Source organism: Haemorhous mexicanus, chromosome 7 (assembly GCF_027477595.1).
Source record: "Haemorhous mexicanus isolate bHaeMex1 chromosome 7, bHaeMex1.pri, whole genome shotgun sequence".
NCBI classification, from domain to species: Eukaryota; Metazoa; Chordata; class Aves; order Passeriformes; family Fringillidae; genus Haemorhous; species Haemorhous mexicanus.
In genome coordinates, this window is record NC_082347.1 from 6,800,278 (window position 1) to 6,823,653 (window position 23,376).

General features: G+C 48.6%; 1 protein-coding gene and 1 non-coding gene across 3 annotated transcripts in view; both read right to left on the reverse strand.

Moving 5' to 3' along the window:
- Positions 1 to 23,376, reverse strand: part of CDH23 (cadherin related 23) — a 196,250-nt gene that overhangs the window by 96,398 nt on the left and 76,476 nt on the right. For both annotated transcript variants that reach the window (XM_059850905.1, XM_059850904.1), the window contains exons 7-9: positions 15,501 to 15,695; positions 11,581 to 11,709; positions 4,837 to 4,915 (exon numbers count right to left, since the gene is read on the reverse strand). In XM_059850905.1, the coding sequence (XP_059706888.1) occupies positions 4,837 to 4,915; positions 11,581 to 11,709; positions 15,501 to 15,695 (403 nt within the window). The remainder of the gene's footprint in view (positions 1 to 4,836; positions 4,916 to 11,580; positions 11,710 to 15,500; positions 15,696 to 23,376) is intronic.
- Positions 16,123 to 16,195, reverse strand: TRNAK-CUU (transfer RNA lysine (anticodon CUU)). Its single transcript has one exon. It is a non-coding gene; the product is annotated as a tRNA-Lys (tRNA).

The following is a 23,376-nucleotide window of genomic DNA, read 5'->3' on the forward strand; positions in this document are numbered from 1 at the left end:
TGGTGCCCAACATTGGATCCCAGACCAATTTGGGTTGGAAAGAGAGATCATCTCATTCCAAACACCTTCCACTAGTCCAGGTTGCTCAGCCTTGAACACACACTAAATCCCAAGAAGCTAAACAGGAAGTCCCAGAAATTAAACAGAAAAGATGCTTTTGTTTCCTATCTCCACATAAAAGGGAATGTATAGTTTTAATTACAGCGGGCCGTTTGCCGGGGGACCACCTGCCACACAAACCATTATCCCAATCATATCTCTTTCCAATGCCTCCTGGATTGCCAGGGAGCCAAAGCCAGATGCCAACATGATGACAAAAAACAGCGTGGAGGAAGATGGGGAGCAACTGAGCCAAGGGAAGAGGGGCTGTGACTGCAGCCACCATCTTTGCTTTGTGCTGTCTCATCCCCTTGCATTGGCAGGGTGGGGAAAAAAACAGCTTTTGATGGATAACTCGGAGCCAGGCACTTTTCCACCCATCAGCGTGTCCTCCTACAGAAATGTTCTGCTGTGATGGCTGCCTTTAAATCACACGGGAAGGCCCTCCCAGCAGCTGGAATTTATGAGGGCTTCAACACCCCGGCAGTTCACTGAGCGAGGCGAATGTGGGAAAAACTGGGTTGAGGTAGGGAACAGCAACACCAGCAGGTCCCCACTTCCAAGGGTGCTCCCCCAATGTCTGGTTTAAGGGTTTTAGGAAGTGCTTTGCTTTGCTCTGCCTTCTTTATTAAGTCAGGTCAAGTTATGGAGGGGAATGTCAGGAGCTGAGGGCCTGGAGACCTCTGGCCACTTGACCTTTCCTCAAGGATTCATGCTGCACTTTCATAAGGAAGGCAGTGGGGCACTCTGGCTCTGTTAGGAGCACAAGAAACATGTTCAGAGAGCACTACTGCACTGATTAATTACTCATATATACATATTATACAGGTAAAAAAATATATTTATGACATTTTATTCCTTAATAGGAAATTCAGAAGATGGAGACCAATTATTTTCAGCTTCCCTCGCAGTTTTGCAACTCACACTTTTGTTGCGTTGTGCAAATAATGATTTTTAATTCATGTCTCCCTCAGGGTGCACCAGCTTAAGGAAGAGAGGCTTTGCTAGAAACTGCATCAGACTCATAAAACAATCCACTTTGGTGGGGTGCTGGGGGGAAGAACCCCACCCTGAGGGTTTGTGAATGGCCCTAAGGACCATCTCTGACCGAAAGCTCCCTCCCCTCTCCCCTGAAGGACTTTCCAAGCCCCAGGAAGGACGTATAGATTACCCTTGTGCAATCTCCCACTGCCCATCCATCACTGCACCTGAAATGCGTCAGGCAGGCAGAGAGTGACATGTGGGACCCTGTCCCCTGGGTTAACCCCTTGGGCAGTGCCTGCCCAAACAGCACAGGTCACCTTCACACCCTCCTGCCAGAGACACTCCAAGTCTCCTGACTCTCCTGGAAATAAATGAAGCCCAAAGTTTACTGCTAGCAAGCAACACGTGAGTCAATGCGTTTTCCTAAGAAGAGCTGGCGGGCTGAAGTCTCCTCCCGCCTATTAATTAAATCGCTGTTTAACTCACGCTGAAAATCCTTCCCTTAAAGAGCCAGAGGATTCCCCGTGCCCCAGGCAGTGTGCAGAGGCAGCAAATGTGAAAACACACTGCCGTCTGCAGGGCTGATCCTGCCCAAAACTGCCAGGGCCCTCCCGATTCCCGCCGGGAAAATCAATCTCTGTTAGCCAGGAGAGCTCCCCTAAATGAAAAGCCTTATCTAGAACAGGTCGTGTTATACAACAAGTCACTGGCTTTGCCTGGGAAATGAAAGATGATGAGGCAGAGTCCCCGGCACAGAGGCTATCTCCATAAATCTGCCAAAAAGGAGCTGTGGATTACTTTGCTGGATTAATTATCTGTCCTTCAAGCAGAGTCCTGACCTCAGTGGCTGAGCATCTCCAACCTGTCACTGCAGCCTGGCAGGGAGGGCTAACACAGGGCTCTGGCCACAGGAAAAGCAGCAGGAACACCCTCTGGAGCAATGGGAGCCCTGGCACTGACCAGCCTGTTGGCACGAGGGGGTTGAATTGTGAGGTCTCAATTTGGGTTTCTTTTTCTATCGGGCAGTGAGCCTGCTCCTTGTAAAGTGTGAAGTGAAAAAGTACATTTTCCTGGAGTTAAAACACTCTGATGGCAAGGAAGGGACAGAAACAAGTGAGTGGCTTTTCCCTATTAGATATGGAAATGATTCCCAGTGCAGGCAGGACAAGCAGCCAAAACCATGGCACAGCTACATCAGTGCTCCTCCATCATCTCAGCCTTAACAGCTTTGTAAGCTGGTGGCATAAAGCTAGATCTCGAGTCTTATTTTATGTGGTTATGGTTAATCTTTTAGTTTTATTGTGTTCCTGTCACGGGAGGACCTTGTGCTGGAGATAGCTGTATAAATAAGAGCTGCTGCAGTACATCCCCAGACGTGGCTGCCCGAGGGATGGAGCTGAATGGGACAGCAGCAATTCCAAATTAATTTTTAAACCCCACCTCCAAATCACACCAATGCTTTAGGCAGTAACACCAAAGGTATGATGAACGGCCAGGTGGCTTCTCAGCTCCCTGCTGCTGGATACACCAGCCCAAAAGGCAAAAGCAGACCAGCCACATGCTAACCCTGTGCCCAAAAAACTCTGAGAGCTGGGAAAAGGCATCATGCATCCCTGCAGGGGAATGGGAGCAGCATCACTGCCACCTCCCCTCCTGGAAGGGAGCTGAAGAGCCAGGTTTAATTACTACTTCTACCAGCCACTTTCACTTTTGCTTACGGTCGGTTTCTAATTTAATTTGCCTCCCCGTTCCCATATGTTAGGCTTTTTTTTTTTTTTCCTTCTTTTCTTTTTTTTTGCAAAATTGCCATAAAAATTTTCCAGCTCGGGCGCAAAAATCTGCTCGCTGACCTTTACCATCGTGATTGAGGATAATGAGAAATTAATTAGGCTTTACCTGCCTGCCAAAAAGAAAATGGCTTGCCTTGGCTGAGCGGGATTTTGGAAGCACATTAGATGCCAGTCCTGTGTCTGGACTCTCACACATCAGAAAGGAACATCAGCTCTGTTCACAGAATCTGATCATTCCCATCCAACCCCTTCTCCATGAAATCCTGGTGATGACAGGAGAAAGATTCCTGGCCAATTAGTAAAATACTTTGTAATTCTCATGTTTGGGGAAAAAAAAAAAAAGTGAAAAGTAGTTTAATCATTCTTTTGATCTGTTCAGCTGGATCCTCTGGCAGGAGAGCTGCCCTCACCAGGCAGGACTGCGGGCAAGGGTTAAGCTCTTGGCATACACAGGCATGCAAGGCTGTGTGCAGTGATCTGCCTGCAGGTCTCTCCATGTTCCACCTGGATCCCAAAGCACCCTGATTACCCCTCCACCATCCCACTGCCCATCCAGGATGGCCAGGCTGACAGCTATTTTACCATCCTCACCGTAATTCAGCAACCTCTGCAAAATTAGATTGATGTTTCAATCCAGTCTACAGTGAAAAAGAACCTGTATCAGCCAGAAGACAGTCCCTGCTGCACCTTGGCCAGCTGATACCAACAGTCTGGGACAATCTCTTGAATAAATTGCAGAGGGAATTAGAGGAATAAATAATCCTCGCATCTTCAAAGGCTGGATACTTGCAGTCAGGATCAGCGGACTTGAAAGTCAGGGTGAAATCACCTTGACCCTTGAGGCTGATTAAAAGAGGGTTTGAAATGGCTGGGCTTTAAGGAAAAGAAACTGGGAAATTATTCCTGCACATGAGGGCAGCACCTGGAGCATGTGGTGGGGAGGGGAGGGGAAACACTGCTGCTGTTTCTTGCTGGGAAGAAAACCCCCAAAAAGTGATGCCAGGAAGAGGGTTACAACCCACAGCCACCAAGCTGGTGCCTCACTCCTGGGTCACCCCAAGCAGTCTGTCTGTCCTCACCAAAGCAGCATCTGAGTGCAGCCCTGGGAGCATCAAAGTCAGAGATTGCTGAGCTCAAGGCATCTTAAATGAAACAGGCCCAACCTTCCAAAACTGGCCTTCCCATAAGGCAGCTGGGTATTATCTGGAAACACCTTCCCAGCCTGCCCAGCCCCTGCTGCCATCAGAAGGAATGCTCAGGCTATGGAGCCAAGGCATTGCCCAGAAATGATCCACTCATCCACACCAAGAAGGGTTCCCATGCTTCAGAGCCAGGCTGCAAAGGCAGGCTCAATCCTGTCAGAAGGCAGAAAGCCACCACCACTTTAATTAAGCTTCCTCCTCTAGCTCTGCACCCTCACAGGCCCAGTCCTTGCATCACATCTTCTGAAACTTTTGGGAAACACCACAGAAACCACCAGGAGCCGTTCAGTCCATACTCAGTCCCATTCCCTCCTGGAACAGAAGATCCCCTCCATGGGGTTGTGTGAAGCTGAGCTGTTTGCGGCTCATCATTTCAATGTGAAAAATTTGCTGGGTCTAGTGGATGGTGTCCCTACCCATGGAAGGGGGGTGGGAAGAATCATCTTTGAGATCCCTTCCATCCTAAATAATTCTATCTATTCTATTCTATTCTATAATTTCCCAGGGATGGGATGCACAAAGACTTATTGCAGCGTTATCCTGTCCATCCATCCATCATCCATCCATCCCTCATCCATCCATCCATCCCTCATCCATCCATCCCTCATCCATCCATCCATCCATCCATCCATCCATCCATCCATCCTCCATCCATCCATCCATCCATCCATCCATCCATCCATCCATCCATCCTCCATCCATCCATCCGTTATCCATCCCTCCATCCCTGCTGGGGTCCCCTCCGTGCCCCCAGGACTCACCAGACACGATGGTGTAGCCGATGCCCCGGGGACGTCCCTTGTCCTGGTCGACGGCCGTGATCATCCGCACGGTGGTGCCCTGGGGAGGGACAGGGGACAGGTGTTACAGCACTGCTGGGGCTGCCACAACGACCTGCACCTCTCACCCTGGGCCAGCTGCTGGGGGACAACCTGTCCTAGCACATGGCAGGTCATGGAAAAGTCCCACTGCCTGCCCTTGAAGAAGTTCAGGCTCTGCACTCATCACTCTGGTGTGAGTGTTAATCCACTCTGCTAAGCCACCCCAGGATGTAGCTGGGAATGCTGAGGCCATCACCAGCAGGAAACAATTCCCTTCCACCACCACCTGCAGTTTGATCTGCCACTGGCTTCCCAATTTCAACCTGGCCTCTTCTCCCACTGTGCTCCTGAGATGAGGCACCCCAAGCAATAAGGGCTGCTCACACTGACCACTGGCAGCCAGCTGCCCAACTGAGTGAGCTGAAGAGATTTTAATTGAAACCCTTGAGGAGGAGGAGGAGGAGGAGGGCTGGACAGATGCTGAGAACCCACAGGCAGGAGCTTCTGCAGCTGCCGGCTCACCCACCTCCTCCTCCATCCTGTACTGCTCTTATAGCCCAGCAGAAAGATCCAAGAGTCCCCCAAAACTGGCAGGAGCAACATAAGAGAGACCCAAAATTCTTGTTTAGCTCTTGAAATAAAAATATCCAGCTCCATAAGTCAACTTCCCCCGCCGCAGTGCAGCGAGCCCCTGTGAATACCAACACATGCACATGCCCGTAATTAATGTAGTGTGAAAAAATTTACAACTCAGCTGTTCTTGTTTTCATTGGCTTATTAACAGTGGGGAAAGCAGCAAATTTTTTATTATTTTTTTTCCTTTTCCCTCAAAGGAAATGTCAGCAGAGGCGTTTGCATATCTAACAAGGGAGCAGAGCGGGTCGGCGGCCTCGTGCTGGCCCTGCAATCCATCAATTGAAGGCCAGAGGGAAAGCTGAAACATCACTGGTGGAAAGAAGGGACTCACAGGACTTCCAGATCCCTGTCCCTGGGGGCTTGATGCCGCTGCTGGCCATAAAGAAGGCTCTAAGGGCCAGGCAGGCTGCCTGTTCCCTGATCTCCGAGGGCATTTCAACAGACTCCTTAAGTAAATCCATGTTATTAACCGAGAGCATTAGCCATAAATCCCAGGTCACTGGCCTCAGAGCAGCACTCGGCTGCTGAGGCTCAGCAGCCACCCAGAGAGCCTCTAAATTACTGACAATAACTGTGCTTTCCCAAGAGCACAGAGAGAGGAAAACCACTGCCAAAGCAGCGAAGGAGAAGGTGGGAAAGCAGAACAGGGGACGTGGGAAGGAGGGCAGGGCAAAGTGGAGGGGGAAAAAAAAGGGTGATGCATTTCAGTGTGCCCTGTCCCAGCACAGTTTTGCTTAAATTACATTGTAAAATTACAGTGCAAAATTACAATGTAAAATTACATTGTATAAATGACAATGTATTATACTTTATGCTATATTCTCTCTCTATGTTTTTTATATATATATATTTATTTTTATATATATATATATATACTCTATATATATCTATATACTATCTCTATATATATGCATATAAATAGTATTATATTATTATACAGTATAATTATATATAATATATAATTATACAATATACAGTATCATACTATTATACTCTATAATATATAATCATACAGTATAATAGTATTATACTGTATATATACTGTACTGTACTATATATATATTTACACTCTATATATATATCTATATTTCTCTCTATATATATATATGTATATAAATAGTATTATATACTATATATTGTATTTTTTGTGTTACTAGCTATTCTGTACTGTATTATACATTAGCCTCACATTCAGCAGAATCAAACTCGATGCAATCTTTAATCTCCCATCCCCGCGGGACAGGTAAGAGCCTGGCACAGCGGGAGCTGCCCCGTGGGGAGGGGCGGTGGGTGCCGGCACCGGGGCTGCGTGACAGCTCTCTTGTCACCTGTCACACGGCTCGGGAGAGGCAGGGAATGGGAATTGCCTCCTGCAGAGGGAAGGCAGGGCCCCGCGATGGCTGGGGAATAGCAATGGGCCGCTTTGTCTGCGGGAGAGGCCCCTCCTGGAGGAGCCAAGGGGAAGGGCTGGAGGGAGAGATAAAAGGATGAGCGGGGATGCGGCAGCAGGGGAAGTTTGGGAGGGGTGGAGGGGGGATCCATTCGGATATCTCAGCCATAGAGATGCCCACGGGAAAGAAATTATCCAGAGATTCGATCACAGGAGTGAGGGCTGTGAGGGACCACGCTGAGGTTCACCCTCGGCAGGCCCGTGATGATGATGATGATGATGATATCCTGATGATGGGTTTTGGCATTGAGGCTCCCCCCCATTCTCCTTGCAGCCTCCTGCTCCATAAACACCTCCTGGGGATGAGCCACATTTCACCAGCGTCCAAGAAATACAAAGTTTGTACTTCTTGTGGTGGAGTGGTGCTGGCTTCCCTGCCATCCATGGATGCCACTCCTGGAACCACAACAAGATCCTTCACATCCCACCTGGTTTCCATCCAGGTGCCCACAAGTCTGGCAGACGCCACCTCTAGGGGAGGGACAATCCTTTATTGAGCAACCACAGCGTTTGGGAGCAGCCTTGAAGCTCCCAGGAAAGGGGCTGAAGAAGTGACACAGGGCAGGACCCCGGAGCTCTTAGAAACTCCCAAATATCCCTGAACTTTCCTTTTAAAACAAGCCACACCTCGCCCACCCACTGCAGACAGCAGTGGCTGCAAGGAGAGGGCTCGGCTGGTGGGTACAGAGAGAACAGAATAACCCTTCCCCTCTGGGAGAGGAGGAAGAAGGTTTAGAAAAGTAATAATCTGGGAAAGCCTATGCTTAAAAAAAGGCAAAGAAAATAAAGAATGGCACATTATCCAAACAAAATCTGAGGGTTTTTTGAAGAGGGGCAGGGGTAAATCAATCCTTTTTTAATAAAACCCTGAGCTTTTAATAAAGTGTTCACACTGATGGGCTGGAAATATTGTAAGAAAGAATTAACTCGGAGCTATAGAGACTCTAGGGCAAAACCAGCACTGATTCTACATTATTTCTTCAACTCAAGGAGTTTCTGAGGAGGAGGGGGATGGTGCTGAAGAATTAAAACTGTTTTAATGATGTTTGACATGTTATCTGTACCATTCTACTGCAGGGGAACACAAGTGCTGGTCCTGGGGCTGTGTGCCAGCGGGGTTTGGCCCCACTCTTGGCCTCACGTGGCTCCCTGTGGGATGAAGCACACATTCACAGCCCTCAGCTTGTCTTCTGGAGAGCGGAATCCTCCCCTTGCACCCACAAAATGAAGATGCAGCACAGCCTGAGGTGCAGAAGCTGGGGCAGAACCATGCACCAGCTGAGGTGCAGAAAAGCAGGGGCTCATTGGAACCACAGCAGCTCTGTGAGGGGAAATGGCCCCTCTCCTCCAGCCCCTACCAGCATGTTTGGAAGACACAGAATCCCAGGACTATTTAGGTTGGAAAAGCCTTCTGAGATCATCCAGTCCAGCCATTCCTCCAGCCCCTACCAGCCTGTCTGGAGGACAGGGAATCCCAGGACTGTTTAGGTTGGAAAAGCCTTCTGAGATCATCCAGTCCAGCCATTCCTGTAGCCCCTACCAGCTTGTCTGGAGCACAGGGAATCCCAGAACCATTCAGGTTGGAAAAGGCTTTTGGAGATCATCCAGTCCAGCCATTCCTCCAGCCCCTACCAGCCTGTCTGGAGGACAGGGAATCCCAGGACTGTTTAGGTTGGAAAAGCCTTCTGAGATCATCCAGTCCAGCCATTCCCCCAGCATGGCCAAGGCCACCACTAACTCGTGTCCCCAAGTGCCACATCCACGTGTCTTTTAAATCCCTGCAGGGATGGTGATTCCACTACTACCCTGGCAGCCTGTGGCAATGCTTGCACAGCTCTTCCTTTCCAGGACATTCAACACCAACCACGCCACCCAGCCTCCAGCTGCTGCCAGGACAAACACCCAAAATCCCTCCTGAGGATGAAAATCACACCTCAGAGCTTTGCCACAGCTGCAGGCACACTTGGGTGCCCTAGGAGAGATGGCTGAGCCATGCTGGGATGGTAAACAACATCAAGAAAGAAGATACAACACCTCCAGGGACACCAGAGCCTCTCCCTGCTGCGTCCTCTTCCTCTGCCCGATAAGAAAGCGCTTTCTTCTCGGTGTCACAATAAGCACCTGCCCAAAATGCTTCTCAATTTTGCTCCCAGATCCTGGCCTAAGAGAAATAAGAACTACAACTGCACTCCTCTCCCCTCTCATGCCCCTCCACCCCTTTTTCTTCTTCTTTTACAGGATTAGGGACTTGAAAGGCGAAGCGCAGCCCAGCGTTGCAGCAGGAGGAGGGGAGGGGGAGGGTGAACGCTTCAGAAAGCTGCCACGGCAAAAAAAATCCCATTTCTCACTTCTTAATTCCAGTCAATTCCAGTCAAAGGGCTGATAGGGATCTGTTTGTGGTAATTTGCTGCAGTTTATCCACTCTTTTCACCTTCTATCGGCTCTCTGCTGACGGGCTGGCTGACATGCTGTTACTAGAGTGAGGAAATTAAAATTTGATGCAATAATCCCAAATAAGAAGGATTTTATTAGGTAATGTATACACTTTAGATGAGGTATTCTTGCCTGATACATTGATAGGGGAGCACAGACATGCTGTGCACCACAGATAAAAAGAGGGAAGAGCAGCGGCTCCGTGGATTTAGGGCTGGGATGAGATGCCTTGAGCACATTTTGACCTGCTGAGTCACATGTCAGGGTAAACATCACCCAAAAATGCACCACAGCCTCTTGGTTTGACCTGCAAGCCTGGTTCTGGGTGGGAGCTGGCCGAGCCCAGACTCCCCACCCAAATTGGTGGTGATCATTTTGATAACCAAGACGTTCACTCTACACCTGGCTCCACTCAGGGGGTAGGGCAGAGCTGAGGAGAAGATTTACACTGGGAGACAAAAAAGGCACATAATTAATGGCTGGACTTGATGAACTTGGAGGTCTTTTCCAACCAAATGACTCTGTGTTAAACGCCAGGCTTGCCAAAGCAAACCACACCCTTGTTTCAGCAGTGGAATTTCTCCTAGGAAAGCTGGGAATTTGGGTCCAAACCAGAGGGTGACACCACTCCAAGCAGTTCCCACCTCCAGCAATCTTCCTCTTCACCATGCCTCTGGTGGCACCTATCCGTCTCAGATACCTCAGTGCCTTTGGAGATGATGCACGTGGCCAAGAGGAATTAAAGTCTCTGAACCTGGTGGGAATTCCTTCCTCCTTTTCCTGTAGCACGTTGCACAGTGGCAATTTGCTGCTTCCCTGACTGCAAACAGTGAGTGTTCCAGGAGTAACTGTGGTGCATGCTGGTATATTGACACAAAGGGATCCTTCAGCCTTAATATATATCATTATTTGGAAGACATTCCTTTTCCTGGATACCAGATCACTCCATGGAGGTGATGCAGTCTATGATTTTTAATACTTATGGCACTTTCATTCCTCGAATTTCATTTAAAGCTTTTTTCCTCCTAGTTAAGTGTGATCTAATTTGCGGGGTTTTATTTCCCTGCAGCTCACTCTGTCCATCCCAGAGATACTCCTTAATATCAACAAAACTTTTACTTTGTGAGCAATTCATGAATAACCTGTTTTTTTGGCCACTTCTGGGCCAGCAGACAGGCAATGTGCTGTGTCACCACAGGATTTGGGACAGCACAGCTCAGCCCTATTGATCCAGCACTCTCCATGTCCACTTTTGCCCCAGAGTGAATAAAAAGCCATAAACTGAAGCCTACTAGAGTTCCCTCTCTCTCTGAACAGAGCCACCAGGCATTTGGGATCCAGAGCACCTTGCAAGTTATGGGGTGCACATGTGGTGTGGGTGCCCACCATGCCGTGATTTTATGGCAGGTGTTCCCTTCCACACGCAAAAATGCTTCCCTGTGGACAAAGTGATGGGATGCACAGCTGTGGATGCTGTGGAGAAGGGCTGGTGCTTGGATTAAAGCCCTTGGTGGGTCTCCAAAATGGTCTCCATTCCCTGGGTGGATTGCAAGGGCTTTACTGCATTTCAGAGTGTGCTTTTAAATCCGACTAGAAAGCACCAAAAATAAGAGAGAACAAATTTCTCATTGAAAGTCCTAGATGAGATTCCCTCTAGAAACAGCTCCCAAAGCCCAAGCTGCCCTCCACGCTCCCTGACATCTGTGGGGGGAAAAAAACAACCTCATCCCTGCTGTATTCAGGGACTGGGAGACGTTTTTCCACAAACAGCGAGTTTGCTGACAAACCGAGTTTCAGAAGAACTAAAATGATTGGACCAATTTGGCAAAACCTGGGGGAAAAGACTCAAAGTGCTGAAATGGCTGATGATTCTGGCATTTTCAAAACTGCCTCATTTCAGGAACGTTTAGATTTTTCCTTCAAGTCCTCTATTGGAAATGGCATGCAGATAGACCGTGGGGAGGAGACGGGGTGACTGTCTGCTCCCAATGACACAAAACCTTTGCAGAATTTAAGAAAAAACCCTCAAGGGAATAATTTATTTGGGGTCCAGGCTTCCTGAACCCTTGTGTTTCAGCTGCCTGTTTTAAAAAGGGAGTGAATGTTTTGGATCTGGCTGGAATTGTGGTGTTTCAGAAGGAAACCCCTCGGAGCACAGCCCTTACCGGAGGCGAGTTCTCGTAGATGTTGGTGCTGTAGGGCAGGTTGATGAAGATGGGGTCCATGTCCTGCACGTCTGTGATGATGACTGCCAGGTTGGCCAGAGTAGACAGAGGCTTGTGTTTGTCTTGGTCCTTGAAAAAAGAAGGGGCAGGGAGGGGAGAGAAAGGATTTCTATCAGAAAAACAGAATTATTCAGCAGCATTAAGTCTCTCGTGGTCGTAGCTGGGACAGGATTTCTGAATAGTGGAGGTAATCATCTCTTTTTCAAGCTACCTGCTGGAATTATTGTCCACTGCACCTCCCTCTAAGCTGAAATACAATATGCATTTCATTGCAGCATCAGCCCTTTCAAATGAAGCAAACACCAATTTAGTTTTCATCACATTTTGAGTGAAAATGCAGCAATGCTGTTCAACATCTACTTCAAAATGTAAATTCCTTCCTAATGCAGACACAGCCTCAGCATGGTCAGACCCAGGGGTGGGTGCCAGCAGCCTTTCTCATACCCACAGTGCTGATGCCTTTACACAGCTGAAGAGGAGGCTCTGGGAGACCTCAGAGCCCCTTCCAGTGCCTAAAGGGGCTCCAAGGGAATTGGAGAGGGATTTGGGACAAGGGATGGAGGGACAGGACAAGGGGAAATGGCTTTAAACAGAAAGAAGGCAGGGTTAGATTATGCATTAGGAAGAAATTCCTGTCTATCAGGGTCGTGAGATTGTCTAGAGAAGCTGTGGCTGCCCTGGAAGTGTCCAAGACCAGGTTGGATGGGGGTTGGAACACCCTGGGATAGTGGAAGGTGTCCCTGCCCATGGCAGGGGGTTGGACTAAATGGTCTTTAAATGTCCCTTCCCAGCTGAACCATTCCATGATTCCATGGTCACCTCCCTTTCACCCCATCACATCCCACCAGGACAGAGCCTTGGCCTCTTTCCCAAGCATGACCCTCCTCCAGCAGCCAATGCCACATCAGCAGGCACTGCCACCAGCTTCTCCTGCTGCCACTGCTTTTCCTGCTGAATCCTTGTCCCACGGGTGCTCAGAAGCGACCCCAGAGCCCCCAGCCCTTTGCTAAGGGCAGGAGCAAAGAGAGCACACGGAGGGAAGGGAATCAGTGTCTCCTTACTCCCAGTCAGGCACTGTGCTGGCAGGTGACCCTCAGAGGTTACCACACACTCCTCCAAAGCAGCTCTGATCAGGGGCAAAGACTGATTGCCAGAAGATTAATGTTAATTTAAACTCTCTGCAACAAGTCAGCTTGTACATTATCCTCTTAACCCGCAGGGCTCAGTGTCTGTGGCCTGGGTGGATGCTTATTCTGACTCTGCTGTTAGTGCCATCAGGTTCAAGTCCTTTGTTTCTTCAGATAATGTTCCTTCCCCTCCCCTTCAACTCTTAAATTTTGTTTCAGGCATCACGGATAGCACTGAAGAAACAATAATGCTTCCAGTCTCTCCTTCTGTCCTTTCCAGCCTTTTTCTGTGCTTGCTGCCTTCATCCCTGGGATGGAACCACTCCTGCCCTGCACCCATGCTCCTCAGCAATCCCTGCAGCCACTCTGAAGCCACCATCACCCCATTTCCTACCCTGGACCATGCAAACTGTTCATCAGGCAGACAAAATTCTGCATTTGCTCTTCCAGCTCCTGCTACACTGGTGCAACTCTCACATTTCTTTCCCGGCACATTTCTTTGCCCTGGGTTTTCTCATCCCTCTCCTTCTAGGAATTACTAGCACTGACCAAGGCAAGGAAGTACTGCCACAGCTGCCACCCAGCCCAGTCCAGAGACAACATTTAAGTCCTTGGATTCCCCAAGCTGGAAAGAACTGGATGCCAGGAGTGTATTGAGCAAGTAACAGGCTGCCCAGAAAAGCTTCCAGGGCTGCTTCCAGCAGCTTCCAGGGCTGCTTCATCCCTGGAAGTGTTCAAGGCCAGGCTGGACAGGGCTTGGAGCAACCTGGGATAGTGGAAGGGGTCCCTGCCCATGGCAGGGGGTTGGGATGAACTGGGCTTTACAGCCCCTTCCAGCCCAAACCATTGTGGGATTCCATGAAGTTCCAGTTAAGCCCCCATTTTATCTTTGCTGGGAGACAGGCCCAGGCAGAGCTGGATGGGGCCAAGATGACACCATTGCATCCCTAAGGAAATCAGAATCCTGCATGAAAGTTACATTTCCATCAGGGACTGTGTTTGGCCCCACATTTTCCAACCTGCTAGACAGCTCAGTAACCCATCCCAGGAAAGTGTGTCAGCGACAGACACTGGCAAGGGAGCCAAAAACAGAGAGGCCCTCTTCGTACTGGAGTGTTAAAATAAAAGAGGTATGTTTCAAAATAAGAAAGCAAAAAAACAAACAGCAAACCCCAAGTTTCTGGAGCAAATTCCACAGCCTGGAACATGCAGGGCTTGGGCTGAAAGGCTGTGATGTTTGCCCTGCAGTGAATGAGTGTCCAGGCACGCTGCTGTGAAGAGAGAAGCACAGCCCTCCGTGTCCTCCTGACATTTGTAGTTCCGCATCAAGACAATGATCTTGATTAAATCACATGCTCCAAGAGCTCTAGCCAGCTGCCTGGAGGGGGCAGAGAGGGTTTTCCCCCCCTCTCCTGAGCGTGGGGTTGGGCAGATGTATTGTAGGGCTGAATCTCACCTTCCTCTGTTGCGTGCGAGGTGGGGAAGGAGCCAGCAGCCAGAGCTCCAGCCTGTGTGCTCCTTGACATTCTCCAGCTCTCTCCAGACTGAACACCAGGGACTGAACACCCACCCTCATGGGGCATGAATTTACCATTTCCCATCCCAAGGGTCCCCTCCCAGTGTGGTGGCACTGACTGTAATTAGGACCCTGGCTTCTCCTCTGCCCACCAGAATTTTAACTCTTGATGTCTGAACTTAATACAGGTGAATTTACTTCTAATAAATCACAGTGTACAAGGAATGAGTCTGGAGGATACAAAAGACGCTCTTCACTCAGGGTGGTGAGGCACTGGCACAGCTTGCCCAGGGAAGTTGAGGATGTAGCTCCATCCCTGGAAGTGTTCCAGGACCAGCTGGATGGGGCTTGGAGCAACCTGGTCTAGCAGAAGGTGGAATGGGGGGTTGGAATGGGATGGTCTTTAAGGTGCCTGACCCAAACCTGTCTATGATTCTGTGAATGGCCTGTGTGCCCTGTCCTGGGTTTCATCACCCAGGAGCTGCTTCCCTTCCTGCAGAAGCCCCTGGCACGTGTGAGAGGCTGCTGGAGAGGTGCAGCCACTCCCCACAGCGACTTGAAACCACCCAGAGACTGCACAACTGCAACGCCTTGCTAAGCAGAAAACACTGGATGTGTCCAAAAGCAGATTTGCCAGAGAAGGGCAACAACATAAACCTCAGACAACACCTGTGGCATTCTCTGAAAAAATCCCTTCGCCCCGGGTTTTTCTCCTGGGAAGCTGAGAAGCCTCAGAGAAAAAGGAAAACAATTCTTATGTCATTTGCTTCTCCTGTGTTGTGCTCACATGTGGAATGTGAGCACAACACAGGAGAAGCAAACGAGATACGAATTGTTTTCCTTTTCTCTGAGGCTTCTCAAGTGGGAATGTGTTTGGAGATTGTTTACCCACAGGTGATTGTTCCATTGCATTCTGCTGTGAGTTGTTTTCACTCTTTGGCCAATCAGGGCCCAGCTGTGTCGGGAAGCTGGAAAGAGTCCTGAGTTTTCATTGTTATCTTTTTAGCATCCTGTAAGTATCCTTTCTGTATTCTTTAGTATAGTATAGTATTCTTTTATGTAATATAGTATAACAAAGTAATAAATTAGTTTTTGGAGAACATGGAGTCAGGTGCATCATTCCTGCCTTCGTCGAGGCATTCCCAGCAAATACAAAGAACACCTCCAGGCATTCCCAGCAAATACAATAAACCCCTGCAGGCCAGGCTCAGACTCACCGTGGCGTTGACCTGGAGCTGGTAGGCCTGAGTGACTTCGTAGTCCAGCTCCCGGATCACTGTCACGATGCCGCGGCCGCTGTCGATGGCAAAGAAGCTGGAGGGGGGCTGGAAGGAGTAGAGCACGCTGCCTCCTGCCCCCTGGTCCGGGTCCGTGGCGTTCACGATGAAAATTGGAGTGCCCACAGGGGTGTTCTGGAGATAAAAAATAAATATCAGTAACACAGTAATTTTTTTCCCCTTTTCTTTAAACCTATTTAAACCTACTCTAAACTAAAGGCCCAAAATCCACCAGCAATTCACACCTATAACCCACCAAACCAAAGCTAAACAATAACATTTCTAACACCAAAAAAAAGTAAAAAACTAAATAAACTAAACTACAACCCCCCCAAAAATTTCTCAATTTGTCATCTCTTTTAAAACAACAAAAAAATTTATTATTTAATATTATTTAAATTTCATTGTTTAATAAACATTTTTTTCCATTTTTCTCCAAAAAAATTTTCTCCCAAACCATTAAAAAAAAAAAAACCAATTAAATCTACTTTCCTCAAAAAACCAAAGCCTTTAAAACTTCTCTCAAAAATTTCCCCTAAACCAAAACAAATACACCTAGTGGTGCCCAATGTGGAGCTCAAACCCACAACCCTGAGATTAAGAGTTTCATGCTCTACCAACTGAGCTAGCTGGGCAATTTCACAGCAGAAATTTCCTTTTCAGTAACACTGTAATGTGGCTCTGGGTTTTTTGGGGTCTCCCCCAAAAACAGCTGCCATGGGTGTCCCAGACAGCAAAGTCCAGTTAAGCAGGACCTGTCTGGGCCCCTCAGGCAGGCTCCAGAGCCTCAGGCAGTCTTAGCAAGCTCAGCTCTTAAGTGAGATCAGCTCTTTTGGGGCTCTAGAGCCTCCAAAGCCACCTCTAATCTGACACTCAGACCCTGGGGAAATGATTTCTCTTTTCCATGGAAAATGGTCTCCATTGGCAGCACTGGGATACCGCCCTGAAAATTTGCAACCTTTGCTGGATTTCTCCAAAACTAATGCTGCCACCAAGGAGGACCCTGCAAGTCCTTAGAGCACTAAAGGCCACCTCTCATATGATACCCAGAGCCTGGGGAAAAAACTTTTTTTTTCCCCATGGAGAATGGTCTCCCTTTGCAGCCACTCACAAACTTTGCTGGATTTCTCCAAAATCCGGCAAACTTTGCTGGATTTCTCCAAAACTGAGCTGCCAGCAACAGGCTGGGGTACCACCCTGAAAATGCCCCAGTGAATCTCAGCTCATTTGTGATTTTGGCTCTTGGCTTGCTAGGTGCCTTTGGCAGAAGCAGGGAGAGGGAGGAGGAGGTTGTGTGAGGTTCCACAGAGGTGTCTTTATTGGTATCTTCTGCAAAGGGTCTGAGTGACAGCTCTTCTGCCAAAATGAGCAGAAATAGGGGTTTTTATAGGGTACAGGAGTTTTGGGAAACACTCCAATAGTAAGAGTTGGGGCAAAAGTGACCTGCAGACTGACACAGAGATAACAAGGGTCCAAAGGTGGGAAAGGGGCTTCTTTTGCTCCAGGCATCATGACCAGGCATTTCCTATCTTAGACAACTGACCACCAGGGAGGCCTAGCAGGCCCTGTGCCTGCCACAGCACTGTGCACCATTTTCACATCAAACACACACCAGCAATTTTCTCTTCCCCACCAGGAGCGATATCCAGAGACCCAGCAACTTCAGCCCTGTATTTCCAGAACATTTATAAGTTACATAGCTGTATTCTTTATTACAGTATTGCAGGGCCTATAATAGTTGTTACACACTTATAATAATAGTTATACAGCTGTGGTCAAGGTGGCACTCTATCACAAGCCCTTATTTTTCCCAGACATCCCAACTTTCCAGAAAAATTGCTCTCTTTGCTGAAACTTGTTTTTTGCCCAAAGGCGCTTTTATTTTTGACGCTGACTCCCTCACTGTTTTCACCACAAAGTATTAAACGTAGGAGAGCTTTAAAAAAATAAGGGAAAATTAAAAAAAAAAAAAAAGCATTAAATGCAACACAGAACTTCACATAAAAGTCAGTTGTAGTTTCCACAGCAACTACAACCTGGCCCGATTAACGCAGGCATGAACAGTTCCATCGTCATAAATCTGGAACTAATCTACATGCATAAAATATGCAGCTGAGTGCACAAAATCAGCAATGGCAAGTGCAGTTTGGCACTTCTTATTGTTTAACTTCACAGCGGGGAGAACAATTATCCATTTTTGGTGGAGCAGCTGCATGTTCCTATGCAAATCTTAAAATGCATATTCTTGTCTCTCCCTAAAGGCACGAGCACAGACTGCCAGCTAAAAGGCTCTGCTGGGGCTCCAGGTACACATCACAACACCTTGGGCACGTCCCCCTGCCTGTGACACCATCAGAAGGGTTGACAAGGAGCTAAACCTCAAAAGGGGACACAGCAGAGGTCACAAGTGAGACCTGGCAGTGGCTGGTTATGGCCAGCTGGGATAATACGGATTATTCCTGAAAACCTCTCCCCAAGTCTCTGTGTTTTATTGTTAACTCCTTTCCTATTGAGTTATTCGCCCTCAGCTTACAGAGAAATATTCTGAAGTGCTGAGAGGATGAAAAGGAGGCTTGAGGAGAGGCAGAGTTTAAAAGATGGGGCACTGCTTCCCAGAAAATCCTTGGCCAAAGCTGAGAAACAAACAGAGCCATTTCCAAGTTTTTTTGGGAACCACAGGGCTCGCAGTAAACCAAAGATTGTCCCAGTTAACACTTCTACTAGAAAATATAAGAAAACAGGGCTCCACACTTGGGAATTTTATTTAACCAGCTTAAGACTGGGTGAGGGCACCAGCAGAGAACCAAAGAATCCACATTTTCCCAGTTAAGTCTCAGGCCAGCAGAAATTTGCCCTCAAGGCAGGGGGCAGGATTCGGTACAACAGAGCAGGGAACCCAGGGCACACTCTGCAGCTCCCACTGGTGAATCCAGGCTCAGGACACTGATCCCATGCACATCCCTCATGCCCCTGCCCTTGTATCCAGGCACGAGGCATTGCAGGGACCCAAGCTCACCTCAGATTCCAGCAAAATTCCTCTTGCCTTTTGCCTGTGCCCCTTCTGCCAAGGTGTGAGAGGTTGCAGCTCCCACCTAGGTTTTACATTTCCTTTCCTGTTTTTCCCCTCCTCTAAATCAAGCTGCTCTAGAAAGCCTCGCAGGGCACAGCCTGAGGATTATTTTTTAAAGCGCCTTCAAGTTTTTTGGTGATCAGCAGTCACAAAAGCATAAAAGATATAGCTGGAAGGGACCTCAGAAGAGAAACCTGTCCCCTGTGCTCCACCTAAATCATTCCCATCCTGAAAGCCTCCTAGCAACGGAGACACCACATCCTCCCCAGCCCATCTGCCCTGGAATTTTGCTGCCCTTTGCCTTACAGCTGCTCATTTTCTGGAAGCTTAACCCAGCCTTGCCCTGCTGCTGTGTAAACCCTTGACTTTGTGCCACACACTCAGCACCTTAATCCTGGCTTGGGCCTTTAAACTGCTCAGGAAGCAGGATTTTATCAGCTGGGGGGTGTGTTGGATGAAGAAGCCCTTCATGGGTGGCTGCGGTGGGTGTTTGCTTTCTGAGCACCCCTAAAACATCTTCCAGACAAGAGCAGAGCATCTCCCCAGCCTCTCTTTTGGGCTACCTGCCTCCCCCAAGCCACCACCACCAGGAGCAGCTCCAGAGCATCCCACAGCCCTCCTCTTGCTGCTTCCATCACCTCAATCCAGGTGCTACAACGACTCAGCTCCTTTCCCAGAGCCAGACTGGGGGACCAATGTCACCACACAGAGCACCACAAATTAACCATTCACAGGGAGTGGCAGAGCAAGAGCACACGCAGGCTTGCACTGAAGGGTCTGGGCTATATTGCCCTGGGAATAATAATAATATTCATAAGGATAAAGCTGGCCTTGATGAATGTGTTTCCTCTCCTTTTTAAGTGCCCCTAGCCACTGCTTTTAACATGCAAATCCTCTCTGGTCACCCGTGATTACGGGGCTGCTCTGGGCTGGCTGGGAGAGAGGAGAGCTTGATTTCCCCTGCATTGTACTCCGTACAATAGCCCCAAAGCAGGCTTTGAAGGGACTTCATCTCCTGTCCTTGCCAAGGAGAAGCTGCCTGGAGGGGACACGGAGGTCACCAGCTTTGGTGCTGTCAGCTCCAGGCTCTGCAGACACCGCCGGGTGACTTCCATGGCTTTATCCTTGTTTTACAGCTTCTCCCTTCCTTGGCCAGGACAGCAGGAGCTGCACAAGCAGGGGATCAGCTCTGGACAAAGATCTGGCCCTGGGAATCAGTCATGGACATCAACACCAAAGCATCTGAGGGGCTGAGAGAGACCCCAGGGCTGGATCACGAGCAAAGCACAGCCCCAGTGGATTTAGGAGGGGAGCAGAAGGGCTTCCAGGCAATAGGAGGAGTGTTGCAGGAAGCAGAGAGGGAAATCACTGATTCTGCCCAAAATGCACAGGTCAGTGAGGATATTTCACTACCAAACACATGCCTTTATTCCCAACAGCACACAGGGGAAAGAATGCAGATTCTTAAGGAGTGCTCTGGGTAATGCATCTTTTTTTTTTTTTTTCCCCACAGCTGAAGTTCAAGCAAAAAAAAAAAAAAAAAAAAAAAAAAAAAAAAAAAAAAAATTATAAAAATTTCCCCCAAACCAAACATCCCGTGTTAACAGTCCTGCAGGGAAAAAGGTCTCATCCATGCTCGTGCCCAGGCAGGCAGTCAGGACTCAGAGGAATTTCAGGCCATCTGCCTTAAAAAGCATAACAAGTATGTCTTTAAAATCCTCTTGCCATTTCTGGGTCAAAGAGGCTGGAGATATTCCTCAGCAGGAAGCTGGCATCTTTATTTCTCAGAGGCTGTGGCCCATCATCTAAACAATGAAGCAAAACATCTGGATAAACAGAAGAGCCTGGGGCTTCTGTTTGATGGTAAATACCGAGCAGAGGACACCAGCCAGGGAGATGCCTTTGGAAAGCCCTGTGCTGGACCATATTTCTGCTTTTTCAGCATTTGTAGGACTCTTCTGCATATCCTTCATGGTTTTTCTTCATTAACAAAGACTAATTGTGGTTATGCTTATCTCACCAACGGGCAAAAATAACAAAATCTATCTTTTTTTTTTTATGTCCAGGCAGACAACAGCCTACAGGTGCTGGTGGCAAACAGGTGAGCTTTCTACACGAGCCACCAAATTCTGTCATTTTTTTAAAGCTTCCAGCTCTCTGCAGCAGCCTGCAATGGAAGCTTCATTCACTACAGAAAAAAGAACTGGTGACAAAACTGTGTCATGTCATTAAATCTTTGTTACGACGCCAGCAGATGTGAGATTAAAAATAAACATGCAGACAGATGCAGCCTGCTGGGGGGGGAGGAGGAGGGCAAACGGGAGTGGGACCTGCTCCTGACCTGTCTCCAGCACCCCTTCCTTCACCTGGCAGCCCAGCAGGAGCAGCTCCAGCACCCAGGACCCCCTGAGCAGCTCCAGGAATGAAAGGGTTCTGGGGTGCTAAGTGGTGATGCCCTTTGTGCCTTCCTTATGTTGCAATAAATGAGAAAGAAAAGTTAAAAAAAAAAAAAAATTGGAAGAAATTTGGGGGGGGTCCAAAAAGAAATACTGAACAGTAATGCAAGAGCTCCTTAATCATAAGGAGACTGCTCTGCTCCCCAGCAGCAAGGACAGGTCTGTGCTAAAACAAGGAGCTAAACCCTAAAATCCCTGTTCAAACATGGAAGGGTGCTGCTGCACACAGGAGAGGCAGAGGAGAGACCAAGACCTTGCCTCTCTCTGCACAGTGCAGAGGTGAGAAACCACAAATAAACACAGGATCACAGAATGGGTCTGACCACAGTGTTCTGCTCCCACCTTCCTGCTCTAGCAGGGCCATCCCAGAGCACACCGCACAGGATCGTGTCCAGAGGGCCCTGGGATTTCCCCAGAGAGGGACACTCCACACCCTCTCTGGACAATCTGTTCCAGTGCTCAGTGACTGCCCAGGACAGTTCTTCCCCGTGTTCAGGTGCATCAGTTTTAGCCTGGTGCCTCTTGCCCCGTTGCTGGGACCTACAGCAGTGCTGTGATGACCCCAGTGAGGGGAGAGAATGATGAGGAGGACTCCATGGATATCAGAAGGCTAATTAATTACTTTGTTATACTATATTGTTCTATGCATCTGAAACTGAACCTGCCAAGCACTCCACCCTGCACACACTGCACAGGATCTCGTGGCTGTCACCCCACAGTCCTGACACACACACACTCTTGGCCCTGATAGTCCAAGGAAACAAAGCACCCTGACTTTGGATAAACAATCTCCATGTTGCATTCTACTTTGGCACTAACACAGGCACAGCAAATGATAAGAATTGTGTTTTCCTTTCTCTGAGGTTCAGAGAATGTGAATCCCGGGAATATTCTTGGAAAGAATTGTGCCTTGCTTTTCTCTGGGAAGAGAAATGTGGGGCTACAGGGCCCCTCAGCTCCATCCTCCTGCCATCTTCCCAGGAAGTTGTGTTTCCATCCCAGAGCTGCTGTGGGATGGCCCCAGCACAGCCCACCAGAACAAATGCTGCCCTGGGCTGTCACCTCCTGTGTGACCCCAGCAAGAGTTACCAGACACAGATGTGCCCTGGTGACCCCCACAGCTGGGACACCACAGCCTTATGCAACATGCTCTGCAGAAGGGCAATTAAGGCTGAAGAAGAGCTTACCAAAAAGGAATTTTTTAAAATATTTACACCTCACTCACTGGCCACACCAATAGTTTTTTATTGTCTTATTATGAGCCCTGCTATAATGTGCATTGGTAATGAAATTTTGGGTGGATGCTGCTCCACCACGAGGAGATGACCTCTCTGGGGTCACAATGTGAGCAACCTGGGACAGTGGAGAGTGTCCCTACCCACAGCAGGGGGTTGGAACCAGGGGGCCTTTAAGGTCCCTTCCAACCCAGACCATTCCATGATGTCCAACCAGGCAGGTGACATGGCCAGAGCTGAACGTGAGGGACTCCTGGAAAAACTCAGGGCACCACCTCCTCTTATCTGCCACAAATTGTTCCTCTTCAGTCGTGCCAGGGGAGGTTTAGATTGAATAGCAGAAATTTTTTTTCATGGAAAGGTGGTGTGGTTTGACACTGGCCAAACATGAGGCACCAACAAGAGCTGCTCACTCAGCCTCCCCTGCCACAGCTGGGCAGAGGAGAGGAGAATTTAAACAAAGGGTTCATGAGTTAATGACTGGGGGAAAACACTCCAGGGGCAAAAAAGGCTCAACTTAGAAGTAGAAAGTTTACTTATTACTATCAAAATCAGAGGAGGATGATGAGAGTTAAAAGAAGTCCTTAGCAAACACCTTCTCTTTCCCCAATTCCTCCCTCCCTCCCACTGACAGCACAGGGAGCCATGGTCAGGGAGTTTGGGTCACTTCTTCTTTCAAAAACCAGGCCCTGCAAGCCCAACAGAAAAGGTTTGTCCAGCACTGGCCCAGGCTGCCCAAGGAAGTGGAGTCACTGCCCCTGGGGGGATTTAAAAGCTGTGTGGCTGTGGCACCTGGGGACAGGGCCGTGTAACCTGGCAGTGCTGGGTTAGTGCCTCAAGAGCCTTAGAGGTCCTTTCCAACTCAAGGGATTCTTGTCAAAAGGCTCTCCTTTCCCATGGGGCTAACAACAACAAAAAGGCTGCAGAGGTGGGTGATGAAGCAGAGTTCATTCTCCAGACACTGCCTTCAATGCATCCACTTTTCCAACACCCAGAGCGAGCAGCTGAGTGGCTTTGAGCTGCTGGCTGGGCTTAAACCACAACAACCTTCTCAG